Source organism: Gallus gallus, chromosome 4, assembly GCF_016699485.2.
Source record: "Gallus gallus isolate bGalGal1 chromosome 4, bGalGal1.mat.broiler.GRCg7b, whole genome shotgun sequence".
Taxonomy (NCBI): Eukaryota; Metazoa; Chordata; class Aves; order Galliformes; family Phasianidae; genus Gallus; species Gallus gallus.
In genome coordinates, this window is record NC_052535.1 from 31,882,873 (window position 1) to 31,897,546 (window position 14,674).

Sequence of the window (14,674 nt, forward strand, 5' to 3'; positions counted from 1 at the left end):
GACATGAAGCTGTAAGAGAGCACCCAAAGGAAGGCTATGAAGATGATGACGGGTCTGGAGAGTAAGCTGTATGAAGAGCAGCTGAGATCCCTCAGTTTGCTCAGCCCAGAGAGGAGGCTGAGGGGAGGCCTCATAACAACCCTACAGCTCCATACAGCTGGTGGGGGAAGTGGTTTATAAAGCCACCACTTTTTCAAACTCGGGACAGCAGCAAAAAAGCACAGAGAGAAAGAAAGGCTGAAAAAATTAATTTCAGTCTGAAAGTCCATTCAAAAACTCATTACACCTCCAGATGCAAATAAAAAGCATTGTTTGGAAAGGAGGATGTAATTGAGTGAAATGATACAAAAATTATCAGAAACATTCAGCAATTAGTCTGAAATTTACTTTTCAACCTCAGGGCTAAAACTCTTTGATCTATTATTAATTATCACTAACCACAATCAGTAGGGTTCCCGTGCATCTTCGGAGAGCATACGATGTCCTATAAGGCATTTTACAAACAATGGATTCAGTTTCTGTTCCAACTGAAGTTTACTTTATTTTTAAGAAGTATCTTTCTGTATTAGCCGAGTTACCCCACTTCCAAATATAAAATTCAATCTAATTTTTTTTTCCTGAAGTAATTCACAGCACTCCTGCTTACAGATTGCAGATTTATAGAGATTTAATTTAGTAAGCAGCTAACAACACATCCTAATGTAATTGCAGGAGCTTAATTCACAGTTTAAGACAAAGAAATACAACTGAAGTCATTCTCTTGTGACCTACACACAGCTTTGGAACTTCTGCCATAGCACAATTCAGTGAAGAAACAGTGCCTGTAAAATGTTTGCTCGTGTACTGAATAGATAGGATCAACATTAGATATCCTTTTAAGAAGCCGGAATCATTTATCTTATTTGACATCCTGCAGCACCCATTTCAATAAAGCCAGAGGGAGAATATCGAGATCATATCCTTTCAGAAAACACGTGAAGAACTGGTAATTTTTGTTAATAAACTTCAGTTACAAAAATAAATGAACACATAAAAATAAAGTAGAAGCCTTTTTTTTTTTTAATTTAAAAAGGTAAGTTATTCAAAAACATCACCCAGAAAGTAATTAACTTTTAAGATGTTGTAAAAACTCAGGGGTTCCTGAATAGAAGCATGCATATTATTAATGATGCGCACACACCTTGCTTCAAAGTGCTACAGGAAGCCCTCAAAGAGCTCCTAGGCACATGCAGAGCCCACACAAAGACAAGAGCTGCTGCTGTCGCTTGTGCCAGTAGTGGTACTGGAGCAGACCATGCTGGGATTTGCTGCCATGGATAAGCAGGGACTTCCTGGCCTACAAGCCATCTCCTTGTGGCATAAATTAAAAAACAACAACAACAACAAAAAACCACCTTCCACCAAGGTCAGCGTTGTCTCCTCCAGCAGCAAAAGCAATGCAGCTCAGCAGGAAAAGGAAGAAGGAAACTGTAAGGCAGCTCCAGTGAGTGGTGACCCCTGCACCGCGCACTACCAGGGCAGCACAGTCATGCAAGGGGCTGTTTAGGCATTCAAACATGCCCAGCAACTGCTGCAGCCACTTGGACAACTGCATGCAATGGGAGTAGTCCTCACTTTTTCTCCACATATCTCTTCCACCTGGAAGAGACTGCAGCTGAAGTAAGGTAATTCATATGCTGAGCACCAAGCACTGAGTAGCAACCGGCTGCATGTGAGAATGGATAAAATTACTAAACTTAGACACACTTAATACTTGCTTTCCACACACCCTTTTATCACTCTTATACAGACCATATTGTCAGACGTATTTGCCAGAGAACAAGTCAAGGTCTTATGTTCATCGTAAACCACAGTATTTTCTGACCTCTCAGAGCTTAAATCTGAAATCACAGCACTCCACTGTTCCCCGAGGGATTTTGATTGAAATCAGTCCATTATTAACTCCAGCTTCCACAACTATGTTCAAACATGTTAATACATACAGACACCTACAGTTAGAAAATAGAAGCTGTCTTTGAAAAGTATACCCTGAAAATGTAGCTGCTGAGCCTATGGCTTGATGATATACGCACTTCTGATATTTCACAGGTACTTCTCCCTCCCCATCCCTTCAGCTTACTATCGTGCCCCCACTGCTCACTGAGTAGCACTGGTGGCCAGTTTTTAGACCTTCAGAGTGAACTGGATTGGGAAACCGATCTGGCTCTCACACTGTAACACCTACAACACACCCAAGCCAATGGCAGAAACAGTGTCAGACCAGACTCCAGGGCATTGCCCAACAGCACGTTTCATCACTGAAAACAATTTATTGGTCAACTGCAGACAGCATCCAACAGCAATCTCTACTCAAGCTGCAGTTCAATAAAGCACCAATACATACACAGAAATCTGAGTCAACCAGGCAGAGCACTTCAGAGCACGTCCAGCTTCCATTAATGCTAAGTGCTCGTTGAATAAGGACAAGTTATCGAATCAGAACTTAACAACTTACTCCCTTGCAGATAACAGAAGTACTGCATGATTACTGATACCCCTGCAACAATGCATGTGGGCACTCACTTGCATAACTGCCATGCACATCCCATAAAACAGAATGGGAACACTACTGCACAGTACATGTTTCAGACATCAGTATCTTCCTGTCCTCATTAAGAGGAATGAATCCATACTGTCAAAATACAGATAATCAAAATTTCTTCTGCTTGCTTATTTATCTTAAAATAAGATGAGCACTAAGCTGAGCCTTCTTTCCTTTTCCAGAGAACAGTCCTATGAGGGCATCAGAGTGAGATTCTGTATCACCACATGATAAAAAAGCTAGGAAACAGTTACCGGCTATTATCAAAATAAACTATGGCAAGCCAATTTGTAACAGCCAAGTTTCATGCAGTTTAACAGTATCAACTGGCCACATAAATGCTTCACTGCCAGCTATGTGACTTATGCTCCCACACAAAGGAAAAACCAATCCCCAGATATTGGTACAGGGATTGACAAAGGAGCTCTTCCACAGATTTCAAAGCTCCACTCATTCATGGAACGCGTTTTCCAGCAAGGAGGACTTCTCCTTCTCATAGGAGACAATTTTCACATGTAATTTAAAGAGAAAAACGAAGCATTCCTAGCAGCCTCAACAGGAATTAGCCTATACATAAGATAATAAAGATTGCGAATGCCTCGATCAAATTAGCAGAACAAAACAGAGCACCCTCAATAAAATAACAATAAACAAAACTAGGAAGTACACGGCTGTGAAATGCATGCTGGTATGCCAAGGAGAACCTTTGGACCTTCTAGCCCCATGCATTAATGTAGGCTGATAACCTTTAAAGCGAGAAATAAAGACACATGTTGAGGTTCCTGTTATGTGTCAAGGTTATATCCAGAAACATTAAAGATATACTTGTTTTTTGTAGTGCCACGTGTAATTTCACATATTAATTTCCAAACTGAGAAAAAAAAAGTACAAATTTAAGGCTACAGGGTACAATATAAGAGAATTACTGTCCAGCCTTTTCAACAGTGAACCTGTGGGAAACTAATGGGAAAAACAATCCTACCAAAGCACAGAGGATATTTTAAACAGCTTGGCCTTTTTCATATGGAGTCCATAAAAAACAAACAGAGGTGAAGGTCAATCATAAATTCTAAAAATAATATTTACCAGACCTTTATCTCTCTGGCAGGTATCATTCAGATAAGCAACTATTCTAGATAATTTTTAACACAACATTATTGACAGAAAATAACTGCAATAGCCTGAAATCAGATTTTAAACCAGATCACCCATTGACATCAGGGAGGGTTACCCATAAATGAAGCCCATGTTGTTGTTATTATCAGCTTTTTGTTGCTGTCGTTGGACAGCTATGAGCAGGGTCAGAAGGATGGACAGGGACATCCTGCATGCACCCGGTGCTCTGGGAAGCTGGGATATACCACCCAGTTCAGCCTGAAGGTTCTGGGCTGCACATGAAAGCAATGACCTGATTCATGCAAATTACTCGGGAACAGGCAGGTATAAAAAGTCCCTAAACACTATCAACTTGACCATGAACCCTAAGAAGTAGATGACAGCCTTTCAAGTGATTTTAGCATACCTGCATTAGACTCTAAATAACGATGATGAAATATCTTGATATTTCCTCATCCGGTTAACAATTAAAATGTAATTACCAGCAGGTAGAAGTAACTCTCGTTGAAACAGTAAACTTATTTAATGACAGCAACACGTTGTAACTTCGTGAATTCATCCCACACAACCAGGGAAACTTTGCTGAAACAGTACCGCTTCACGCCTCACCACCATACACAGGCTATCCAACAGAAAGAACTGTTCAGGAACCTGTACCATTTTGTACCTTAAATTCCTTTAAGGCTACCCATGCCCCAAAAGAACAGATATTCACATGCTTAAATGTATACATTCAGTCCGACTCTTCAATGTGTTTACAAGCTAAGACATGCAGTTAAGCATCGTCATCACAGAAAAACAGGTTTGAGGGTATTTCTCTTTAGCTTCTAAATCAAAATCAGGGGGGAAAAAGGAGGTTTTTTCTAACATTAAAAATAATAAATACACAAGCAAACCATATGCCAGTTCAGCAGTTGGTACAACACTCCTTACAGTCACTGGGGAAAAGAATATTGGGGGAAAAAAGAATGCAACCTGAAAGTTTGGAAAAGTTTTGAGCAAAACTCCTGCTGAATCTTCATGGGAAACCAGAACTGCATCTGAGTCCTTTTTTTCTGTCACCTGTCTCAGTAAGCAACACCTGCACCTATTCATCATCATCCACACAGGGAAAAAGCCTGCACATGGATCTTTAACCCACACCTCTACGGCATGGAGATGTGCCATCCCCAGGGGTCTTCTCAGCAACTCTGCACCTGTTCCCAGCCTGGGAAGAAAGCAGCTTTGGGGGAGATGCTTGGCAAGGCAACACAAAGAGGTGTTACCAGGTAATAGAACCAAACAGTCTGATTTTTAGCCAAATCTGAAAACTATCCAATTGCAATTGTTTGGAAGAATGCACAATAGGCACATCAGCCCTTTGTTTCCACCACAACTGCTGAGAGCAGCGAGTACGCACATGTACATAAAAGAGTTAACATGGAAATTAGAGGGAAAAGGCACATTTGCAGAAAAAGCTTTAGGTAAGAGCTAACGCAGCAGAAAGGTCATCCTCCTCAATTTTTACTGTTGTTTCAAGCAACCCTGACATTTTCCTAGGCCATTTTGAAAATTACATAATTGGCACGATCATGAGTCTTAGGCTCATACCCTGATTCAGATGAGCAATCACCTTAAAGCAGATTTCCGTCAATGACATCACACCATCTCACATACCTTATTTTCCAAGCCCAGTTTGCTATTGTTTGTTTAAAAACCGCTATTTCTTAGAAATGTCATTCATTGAAGGGGGGGGGAGGTCTACACAGAGGCATGATTCACCCTCTATTAAAAATAATACATGCTCAATCTTTCAAAGATATGTTCTGCATGCATATTAACAGAAACAACATTTCAAAGGAAATAGGCAAACGTGTTTTTTCACTTAAGAAGCTCTCCTTCCCCAACTCCTGCAGATTGTAATCTTGCAAACAAAGTTCCCACCATCCGCCTTAAAGATAACTGTAACTGTTCATTATCAAATAGAAATAACTAAAAAGGAAAAAGAGAACGTTCCAGTTGGCAGTGGGTGCTTGGTCAATAAGACAGCAAAGTATTTCATATGCCTAAGCTATGTTTATTTGATACTGTCAGCAACTGTAACTGACTCAAGAAAGCACCAATTTAATAAAAGGTGATATTTTAATAGGAAAAGAAAATCATTCCTAAGAACATCCTAAACATGCTCGACATGAAAAGCCTTCTTCGTTCCTGATCACCCAGTCCCTTCCACAATGTAAGCTGCATATCAAAGAGGGTACAGTATTGAAGTTCAGACTATAATGCTGTCAAAACGAGATCTACTCAATGCAGATCACCTACTGGCTTTGAAGAATCACGTAGCCTCTTTTTTGCCTTCATTTTAGTCTTTTCTTATGGCAATTTATGATGCAAAATAAATATACTTCAGGAAAAATAAAGATGAAATGGAAGACTTAAAACACCTGGACTTTCTACTGCAGGCTATGAAGGGTTAATTGCATGTTTTAACAACATGAAGCAGGTGAGATTTTGTCATTCCAACTCTCCTCTTGACATAGGAAAGATGAAATACCCTTTGGGACATGGCTTTAAACTATGTGTGTTTTATTACAGTACTTTGGAGGATGAACAAACTTCATCATGATTTTCTCTGCTTTAGCTGTAATGCGGCATAGCAATTAAGGATAAAGGTGAAGATGGATTTGAGGTTCATTAGGAAGAGCGAGCTTTTACAAGTCTTTGATTTGTCTCGTCAGCAGACAAATATCTGTACGGGCACCTATGCATTCAAATCTGTACTGCTAAGATGACCTCTACATTAATTTATTTTGAAACTTGAAAGGGCTTCGCACAGGTCCCCTGCTGCATCTGTTAGCACAAAGCCATTGCCAGACAGATTAGCAGTAACATTTAGTTAAATAATGAGGCTGAGATAGAGATTTGAAATGATGACACGTGTCCTAATCTGAAACACAGATCAGGATGTCTGAAGTGTTGCAACCCTGCAGATCTCTACCACCTAAACAGAATTTCACACGTGCATAATTGCTCTGAGAGGTAAAAACTTCAGAATTTCAATCATGCAAAGCAGCAGCTACGCTCAGATAAATACCTTCCTAAGATATCAGCTTAGAAAACAAAGGAAAGCACAGTCACATCGCCCCTGATGACAGATGATTCATTTATGGGTCTAGAGGCACAGGTGAGAAGAGCTAGCATGGAACAATGTCAGATCAGAAGATATTCCTTCAAAAGCCTTAAGCAAAACTGTCATAAAAACATAACTATGGATGACCACGCTCCTGAACAGCATTTCCCTGTTTACTGCTCAGCGGATCACATCCTGCAGCAGATGACACCCTTGACTCAACATGAGCAGCACTTACAGAAGAGCTTTCACGGGCCGCAGGAGCCAGCTCCCAAGTAACAGTGCTCAAACACAAAGGCAAGTAAGTATTGGGCCTTTGTTTGCAGACAACCCATCACACTTCTGGTGAACTTTTCCCGATGTGTAAATAATGCATTTTATGAACGTTCATCTGGCAAAATAACTAAGAGACAGTAACTTCATCTCCTTTGATCCAGGAAGCACATTTGATCCAAAGCACAGATGATGACAAACATACAGCTATGTGCAAAGTTCAGCAAGAAGGTGGGGTGCCGACTTTTCAATTTGAGCGAGATGTATTAAAAAAAAAAGCATGCTCTCTACAAACAATACTTGAAATAGACAAAGAAAAAGTCAAGGACAGAGTGCAAACTGTTCGAGTAGACTGCAGAGGCACTGGACAGGTCTGAGAATAAAATGCAAGTATTTAAAGTGTTCCCTTCCCCTCCCCCACTCCCCTTCCCAACCAAACTCTTGTGAGGATTGTCTTCCCTTCCCAAAAGCACCATTAGTTCAGCCATTATGTTATTCATTGCAAGACAATTTTTTTTTTCCAGAAATATTTTGAGTCATACAAGTATTGAGAAAAGTACACATCTTCCTGACCCCAATCCAAAAATATGGCAAAAGCTGTGCATCTTTTGATAAAGAAAAAAAAAACAAAACAGCTTTGGACAGGTAAATGCAAATTCTGTTATCAGCTATTTTGCTGATAGCACAAACCTGGGATCAGCCAGTTCGACAATGAGGAGGCTACACAGCTACTCTAACTCAGTCACATTGCCAGATGCATTCACTAATTTGTAAAACTGACTATTCAACTAGACAGCTTATGTAAGTAAGCGTCCTTCATAAAACACACGAACACCTGTTTGTGGAACAAGAATGCGCTTCCACGTATTGGCCAATACAAATGCTTAGGACACTTGCATATTTCTCTCACCAAAAGTTAGGACATCAGTTCATCCATTTTTCCCTTTCAAATGCGTCAAGTTTTAACAGCCCTCCTCCTTCTGGAGGCATTTTTCTATATATACAAACCAAATGTTCCTACAGTTACAATACAGAAATAATATGTTGCCACAGGCTCCTAAGGTTTAGTTTTCAAATTTAACCAGCTGTAGCCCGGTGCAAAATTAGAGTCACGCATCTCTACAAAAATGGATTCCTGACGTTACCACTTGATCCTCATCTCAGCAGTTCACCTGAGTTATAACACATTTGAGCACCAGCTAAGGAAGAGCACCCTTTATCGGGCACACAAGAGCAATTTTACTAACCTCCCATTATGGGAAAGACAACATTTGTAGTAGTAGGAGCTCATGAACATAGCAAAGCGACACTTTCAAATCTAATAACAATATAATATGCTCTTTTTAAATACTAAAGCTTTTATTAAATCCATAGCAAACTACAGCAAACAACCAGCAAACCTAACAATAAGAACTGAGATGCAAGCGCAGAATTAAACATCAACTTGAGAAACGCCACCCCAGACCTCATTTTAATTCGCATCACGTGGAAAAGGGAGGGGAAAAAAAAGTAGCCATTTGCTCACTTACCTGGACACGTTTTCTGGAATGTACTCTAGAACTGGATACCCATCACTTCTTCTGGATGCCAGCTCCGAATGAGACTTCCAGGTCTCCACTAGCGTGCTGACGGGAGGGAAGGAGCTCAAGTGCTGAAATGCTTGCTCTCTAGCAACAGGCCGCGACAGAGATATCGTGCCCTGGGCACCGATCCTGTAGTGAAATGACTGTCCGCCTGAATTTACACCAACAATGGCAGAGGATGGTATGCTACTGTCTTGGTAATAGCTGCCATCGTCAGGCTCCTGCTTAATCCCCACAGGGAGGCCTGGATTTGGAAAACCGCTACCTTCGCAACTGCTATCAAAGGAAGATACAGGTGGTCCTAAAATCCCAGAAAGAGAGTAGTAGTCTTTGTCATCCATGAAAGAAAAATATGAGCCATCTGTAAATGGAAAAGGATTTACTGTTTGATTCCCTTTAAAAGAGGCACCGGAACAAGGATGTTTAGCTGACTCTTGCTTCACCGGTACCGAAAACGGGCAATCAGAACTTATTTTACTGTTTTCTCCAATGCATGCGCTACCGAATGAACCGTCTGGTTCGGGCTTTATGAACTGAACGAGGTTCATCTGGCTGTTGTTTGAGATGGCATTCTCCATTTCCTCCATTTTGGGAAACGGGATTTCTTGAGCACCCTTGTCTTTTGTTTCTGGACTGGGGACAGTATCTTGGCTTCTGCTAGGTCCAGCCGGCGTGCTGGAAGCAGGGAATCCTAGAGAGCTGTTGACTGGGCTACAGATCGAAGATCCCCCCACAGTGCTAACCGCCGGGCTGGAGCGAGTGGACCTGTTGTTGGCATTGGAAGGGCTGGCAATAGAGCTTCTCGAGTTCATGTTTGCAGGGCTGGACACAGAAGACCGCATAGTGATATTGTTAGGACTGGAGACGGGAGATTTCACGCTGCAGTGACTGGGAGGACTAGAAATTGGTGATTTCATGCTACTTATAGGGCTAGAAAGTGGAGACCCCACGTTGCTAACGTGAGCGGGGCTGTGCAACATGGACCCCCGGCTCTCAACGTTGGGTGATCGTGACAAGGGAGTTCCCTGCCCGATGGGGCTGTGCATAGCAAAGTTCCCAAAGTTAGCAGTAGTTGAGGACACTGAGTTAACACCAGCAGGACTACACACCGAGGAAGCCATGTTCTGAGGACTGCAGCCTGAGGGACTTTTCTCTTGACACACGATGGGGCTTTTGACAACAGCGTGCATGGCACCGCCATTCATGGCGCTTCCTGAGTCCGCCATCAGGGACCGCAGGGGCCTGCTGGGGCTGTGCAGGGGAGAGGAACAGTGGCCGTTCTCCTTGTAGAGCTTCACCAGCTGCTCCACGTTCTGGTAGATCTTACCCGGGCTCCCCTGGTTCTGCTGGTCATATGGGTAGTCGGCGTCTCGGATCGAATCCATATACAAACCCATGGATTCGGCCACCGTCGCTGACAGTTCCTTCGACTCTGTTTCAGTTTTGATGTCAGAGGGCAGAACAGCGGGATGGCTGCTGTCCTGCTGCAGGCAGGAGAGAAGCTCAGGTTTTTCCTTGTTTCCTGGAGCGCTGCTGTTTGCAAAGGTGCCGGCAGCACAGCTCACATTCACTATCTCCATATAGTTACTGGCATCAGCCTGCTCTCCAGGACCTAGGGAAGAATACTCCACAGACTGAGGAACTTGACCCCACCGTCTCTCCATATCTAAGCCTTCAGGGTAGCTGTGGTATCCTTTTGTCTCCATAACTAGTAAAGACATATGCAAAAAAAAAAAAAAAAAAAAAGTGATATTAATAAGTGGCAGGACAGTGCAATTTACTAAGGAAATTTCCTAATTTCCTAAGGAAACAAGGCATATCCGCTCACTCTGTCTATCCCTGTCTGTCTGCCTGCCAGCCCCGCTTCCCGCCCCATCAATCTCTTCTCAACCACACCATGGGAAAAGGTCTCACAGATAAGTCAGACCGACAGGTTCTCAGACAAAGATGACCAGCCATCAAAAAAGACCCAAATTCCTGCCTGAAAGCTTATGCTGGACAGTGCTAGCCCAACCCTGCAGCACCACCAAAGACCTCATGCTGTCACGTTACAGGGACAGCAAAGCAGCAGGGGCTGGTGCTCTGCAAAGGTTTCTCTTGATTTTCCAGCGCTGTAAGCGATGCTTGGAAGGAAAGCTGTGATTCTATGGGGCTGGGAGTCAAGCTTTCAGAGCCACATTGCGGGATACGGAAGGACAAGCTGAACGAGGAAAGAAGCCTCACAGAAGTTCCTGCACAGAAGGAGGGGGTGATGAAGGGCTGCAGGATCTGCAACCCCACCAACCTCCATGATAGACAGCAAGAGGAATGCATAAAGGAAAGTGAACCTCCTTCTAAGAAGCGGCCCTACAAAGCCTCCCACCCAGCATGGCAGTCTCCCTAGCATGGCTCCTATCTGAGTGGTCACGCACGCATTATTCTGGAAGGACTCTGTCAGTCTGAAAACCACGTATAGGTAACAGCACCATTGTGCAGAACAGGCTCGTCATCTTGTCAGAACTGTAGAAAGTCAAGCGCCAATACTTATAATATCGGCATTACATAAAGATTTTTCCCCGTTTCAAAATGCAATAGTTTTGCAGTGTTTAACACCGTGCTTTACCGCCTCATTTAGCGCTGCTTAAGAGCTATTTTTTTTTTAAGCAACATTGTAAAAACAAAAATAAAACAAACAAACAAACAAAAAAAACCTTCTAGGGAAAGGCTCCAATACTACTTTGCCTTTCCTTAAGGCTACGGCCCTAAGCCCGCATTTCGGTCGGGCACAAACGCTGTCAGAACATCATCCCGTGGACCCAATCCCACTCCTACAGTCGAATATCTCCGGCCAGAAGCGCTCGCTTTCACACAAAGTCACTTCTAGCTCATCACTTACCCCTCACGTTAAGTGCTGAGCAAGCCTAATTCCTACAGAAATCAATGGCGGCCGCGAGTGACCGCCACTCGGAACCCCGGGAGCTCAGGGAGGGTCAGCGCCGGGATGGCAGCGCCCCGCAGCCCCCGCAGGCAGCGGTACGGTGCGGGGCCGCTCCGACACAGGCCCGGAGCTGCGGGAGCGCTGTGGCGCTGGGCTAGCGATCCTTCTCAGCAGCAAACCTCAAAACTTCGTACGGAATCAATAGGCGAGCGTGCTTCAGAACTTTAACGGATGGAAATCTGGGTCACTCCATGGGAAAAGGAAAAAAAAAAAAAAAGAAAAAAAAAATTCCCCCCCCCTCCCTCCCCCCCCCCCCGGTCCTGCGCTACCGGAGGGAGAGGAGAGATCCTGCGCGGCTCGGGGAGCGGCGGGGCGCCGGGCTCCGAGCAGCACGGCGGATCGCGGCGGGGGAGGCGGCAGGCGGCGCGGGGCTGGCGGCGGGACCACCTCGCGGCGCGGCCCCTCTCCCTCAGCGCCGGCCTCTCCTCGCCGCCCCGCGCGCGGCCATTTGCGATCCCCCCCGCGCACCGCGACCCGCCGGCGTGAAACGGGGCCGGCAGCAACTGCGAAACAGAAGAACCTTCTCACAAATGAGAGAACCGAGAGCCGCCACCCGGTGGTCCCGCTCCCCCCGGGGGGTCACCCATCCCCGAGCGGGACCCGCGCTAAGTTTCGCTCCCGGCCCCCCGCAGCCGTTGCGTTTCACGGCGCTCGTTTCGCCGCCGCCCGCCCGGCGGAGCATCCCCGCGTCCCCCCCCCCCCCCGCCCGCTCCTCCCGGGGGCCCCGGGGCCGCGCCCCCGCCCGCGGTACCTGTTGCCTCCGAGGGAGGGAAAAGGAGGAGGAGGAGGAGGAGGAGGCGGCGGAGGAGGGAAGAGGAGGGAGGGAGGGCGGGCGGAGCGGCGCGGGGCGGCCACCCGGCCCCTGCCCGCCCGCCCGAGGCGCGCCGCGCCGCCCGGTGTCACGGCGCGGCACCCGGGAGGGGACGGGAAAAGGTGCCAAGTCCTTTAAAAACATGTCACATGCCCGCAAGTTCAAGTTTACGTCCCGGCGCCGCGCGCTCCCATTGGCCGAGCGGCGCGCGGCGGGGGCCAGGCCGGCGCCCCATTGGCCGCGCGGCGCCGTCACTCAGCCGCCGGGCGACATGACTGATACAAAGTTGCTGCGACACAGGCGGCAGCCGCAGCTCCTTAAAGCCGCAGGGCGCCGCGCCCCGGGACGGAGCGGGGCCGGGCCGCGGGGGGCGGCGCGGGGTACGGCGGGCGGGGGGGAGGGAGCGGAGGGCGCGTCCGCCCGGGGTTCGGGGACCGCGACGGGGCGGCGGGGCCGAGCGTCATCCCCGCGCCGGCCCTGGTTTTCCGCGTTTCGGCGGCGCGTGGATCCGAGCGCCGCCGGTGCAGGGACGGGTTAAAAAAACCATCAAATGATAAAGAAATAAATAAAAAAGGGGGAAGAAGGGGGGAAAAAAAAAATTAAAAAAAAAAAAAAAAAGCGGCGGCGGCGGCGGCAGAGCGCGCCCAGCCTCAAGGACTCGTCCTCTGCCCGCCGCTCCCGCGCGCATCCCGCTCGCCTCTGCCTTTTCCCAGGGAGACGCGAGGAGAGCGAAGTTTGAGCCCCGCGCTGCCCCCCGCCCCGCGTCCGCCGTCTCCCACCCCTCCTTCCCCGGCGCCCGCCGCCCCCCGCCCCGCGTCCCGCCCGGGAGAGGCCGTCGGGGCGCCGCGCACCTCCGCCCGCAGCCGCGTCCTCCGCGCTGCGCCCATCCGCGCGCGCTGCGCGGAGCCGACGCCGTCGCACGGCCGCGTCCCTCCTCCCCGCAAAGTTTTCGGGCTGCGGTCGTGACCTGGATACCGCGCGGGGTCCGCGCTGCACTCACCTCCCTACGACATGGTGGTGGTGGTGGCGGCGGCGGCGGCAGGAGGAGGCGCGGCCCCCGGCTGCTGCCAGCGAACCATCCGACAGCGAGCGCGCACCGGCTCCGGGAGCGGGGGGGGGGGGGGGAAATAGAGGGGATTTGGGGAGTGAGCGGCGGAGCGGGCGCGGAGGGGCTGCGGCGCGGCGGGCGGACAGCTCCCACCATGGACGCCTGAGGTGGGTGGGTGTTCCCGCGGGTCACACCCTCGCCCGGCGGCGGAGGGGAGCGGGGGGTGGATCCAGGAGCGGGGAGGGGGTGAGGAGGGAGAAAGCGGGGGGGGGGGGGTTGGGGGAGAGAGAGGGGGGAAGGGAGACACCCTCCAAAAAAAAAAAAAAAAGATTAAAAAAAGCCACGGGAATAATAATAATTAAAAAAAAAAAAAGAAAAAGCAGCAAACTTATGTCATTCCAGGTAAAACTCCCATCTGCGCCACCAAGGAGCGGGAGGGAGGGGAGCGCTGAGGGTGTAAACTTTTTCCTCCCCCCGGTGCCGCCCGGCCCCTCGCAGCGCCCCGCGGCCGCGCCGCCCCCTCCCGCGCCGCCCCGGCGCTCTCGGCGGCACCCGGCGGCGCGGCGCCGCGGGGTTCCTCACGCACGGAGCCGCCGCCGCCGCGGTTCCTGGTTCGCGGAGCCGCCGGAGGAAGGGAAGGAGGGCGGGAGGCAGGGCGGGCGGCACCGGGGGAGGAGTGTCTCCGCGCCCTTCCCCCGGCGGAGCGGCTCTCCCGGGCCTGGCGGCGGCACGGAGCCCCCCGGCGGGCTGCGGGTTGCGGGCGCGGCGCTCCGCGGGGCCGGAGAGCGCGGGAGGCGGCACCGCACCGCACCGCGCCTCGGGGTCGGGCGGGCGCGGGGCTCGGCGCTCGCATCGCTGCGGGGCTTTGCATTCGTGTTCCCCTCGTGGCTGAGATGTTTCCACGCGGATTATTGGGAAGTTCGGCGCGTTGCACGTTTCTTCCTTTAAACGTCCTACAAAAATAAAAGGAAGCGGCGGAGGGAGGGGACGCGGCCGCGCTGTGCTCCCGGGCGGAGGGCTGCCCGCCCCTACCTGCGGCACGGGGCCTGGGCCGGCGGCGCTCCATCCGCTGCTGTCCGCAGCCGTCAAACTTTGCGGGAACTTGATCGATGCGGAACGGGGCGGCACGCGGTGCTGCCGGGGCTGGGCTGCGAGATAACAGAGCGCTCGGGAGCT

At 48.7% G+C, this 14,674-nt stretch overlaps 2 protein-coding genes across 23 annotated transcripts in view; one reads left to right on the forward strand and one right to left on the reverse strand.

Moving 5' to 3' along the window:
* NR3C2 (nuclear receptor subfamily 3 group C member 2) overlaps positions 1-14,585 on the reverse strand; it is a 201,974-nt gene extending 187,389 nt beyond the window's left edge. For 4 of the 8 annotated variants that reach the window (XM_046939847.1, XM_040698667.2, XM_025149460.3 and 1 more), the window contains exon 1: positions 1-2,133. This exon is cut by the window's left edge. Coding sequence is in view for 4 of the 8 variants with exons in the window: in XM_046939845.1 (XP_046795801.1) it covers positions 8,609-10,370; positions 14,531-14,564 (1,796 nt within the window). In the remaining 4 variants the exon portion in view is untranslated. Of the gene's footprint in view, positions 2,134-8,608; positions 10,790-12,390; positions 13,672-14,530 lie in introns of those variants that run through there. The other 4 variants (XM_046939845.1, XM_015276102.4, NM_001397849.1 and 1 more) reach the window with 4 other exon arrangements.
* LOC107051782 overlaps positions 13,625-14,674 on the forward strand; it is a 31,303-nt gene continuing 30,253 nt past the window's right edge. For 14 of the 15 annotated variants that reach the window (XR_005859480.2, XR_006939102.1, XR_006939099.1 and 11 more), the window contains exon 1: positions 13,625-13,665. Coding sequence is in view for 1 of the 15 variants with exons in the window: in XM_046940597.1 (XP_046796553.1) it covers positions 13,889-14,132 (244 nt within the window). In the remaining 14 variants the exon portion in view is untranslated. Of the gene's footprint in view, positions 14,133-14,674 lie in introns of all 15 variants that reach the window. The other variant, XM_046940597.1, reaches the window with a different exon arrangement.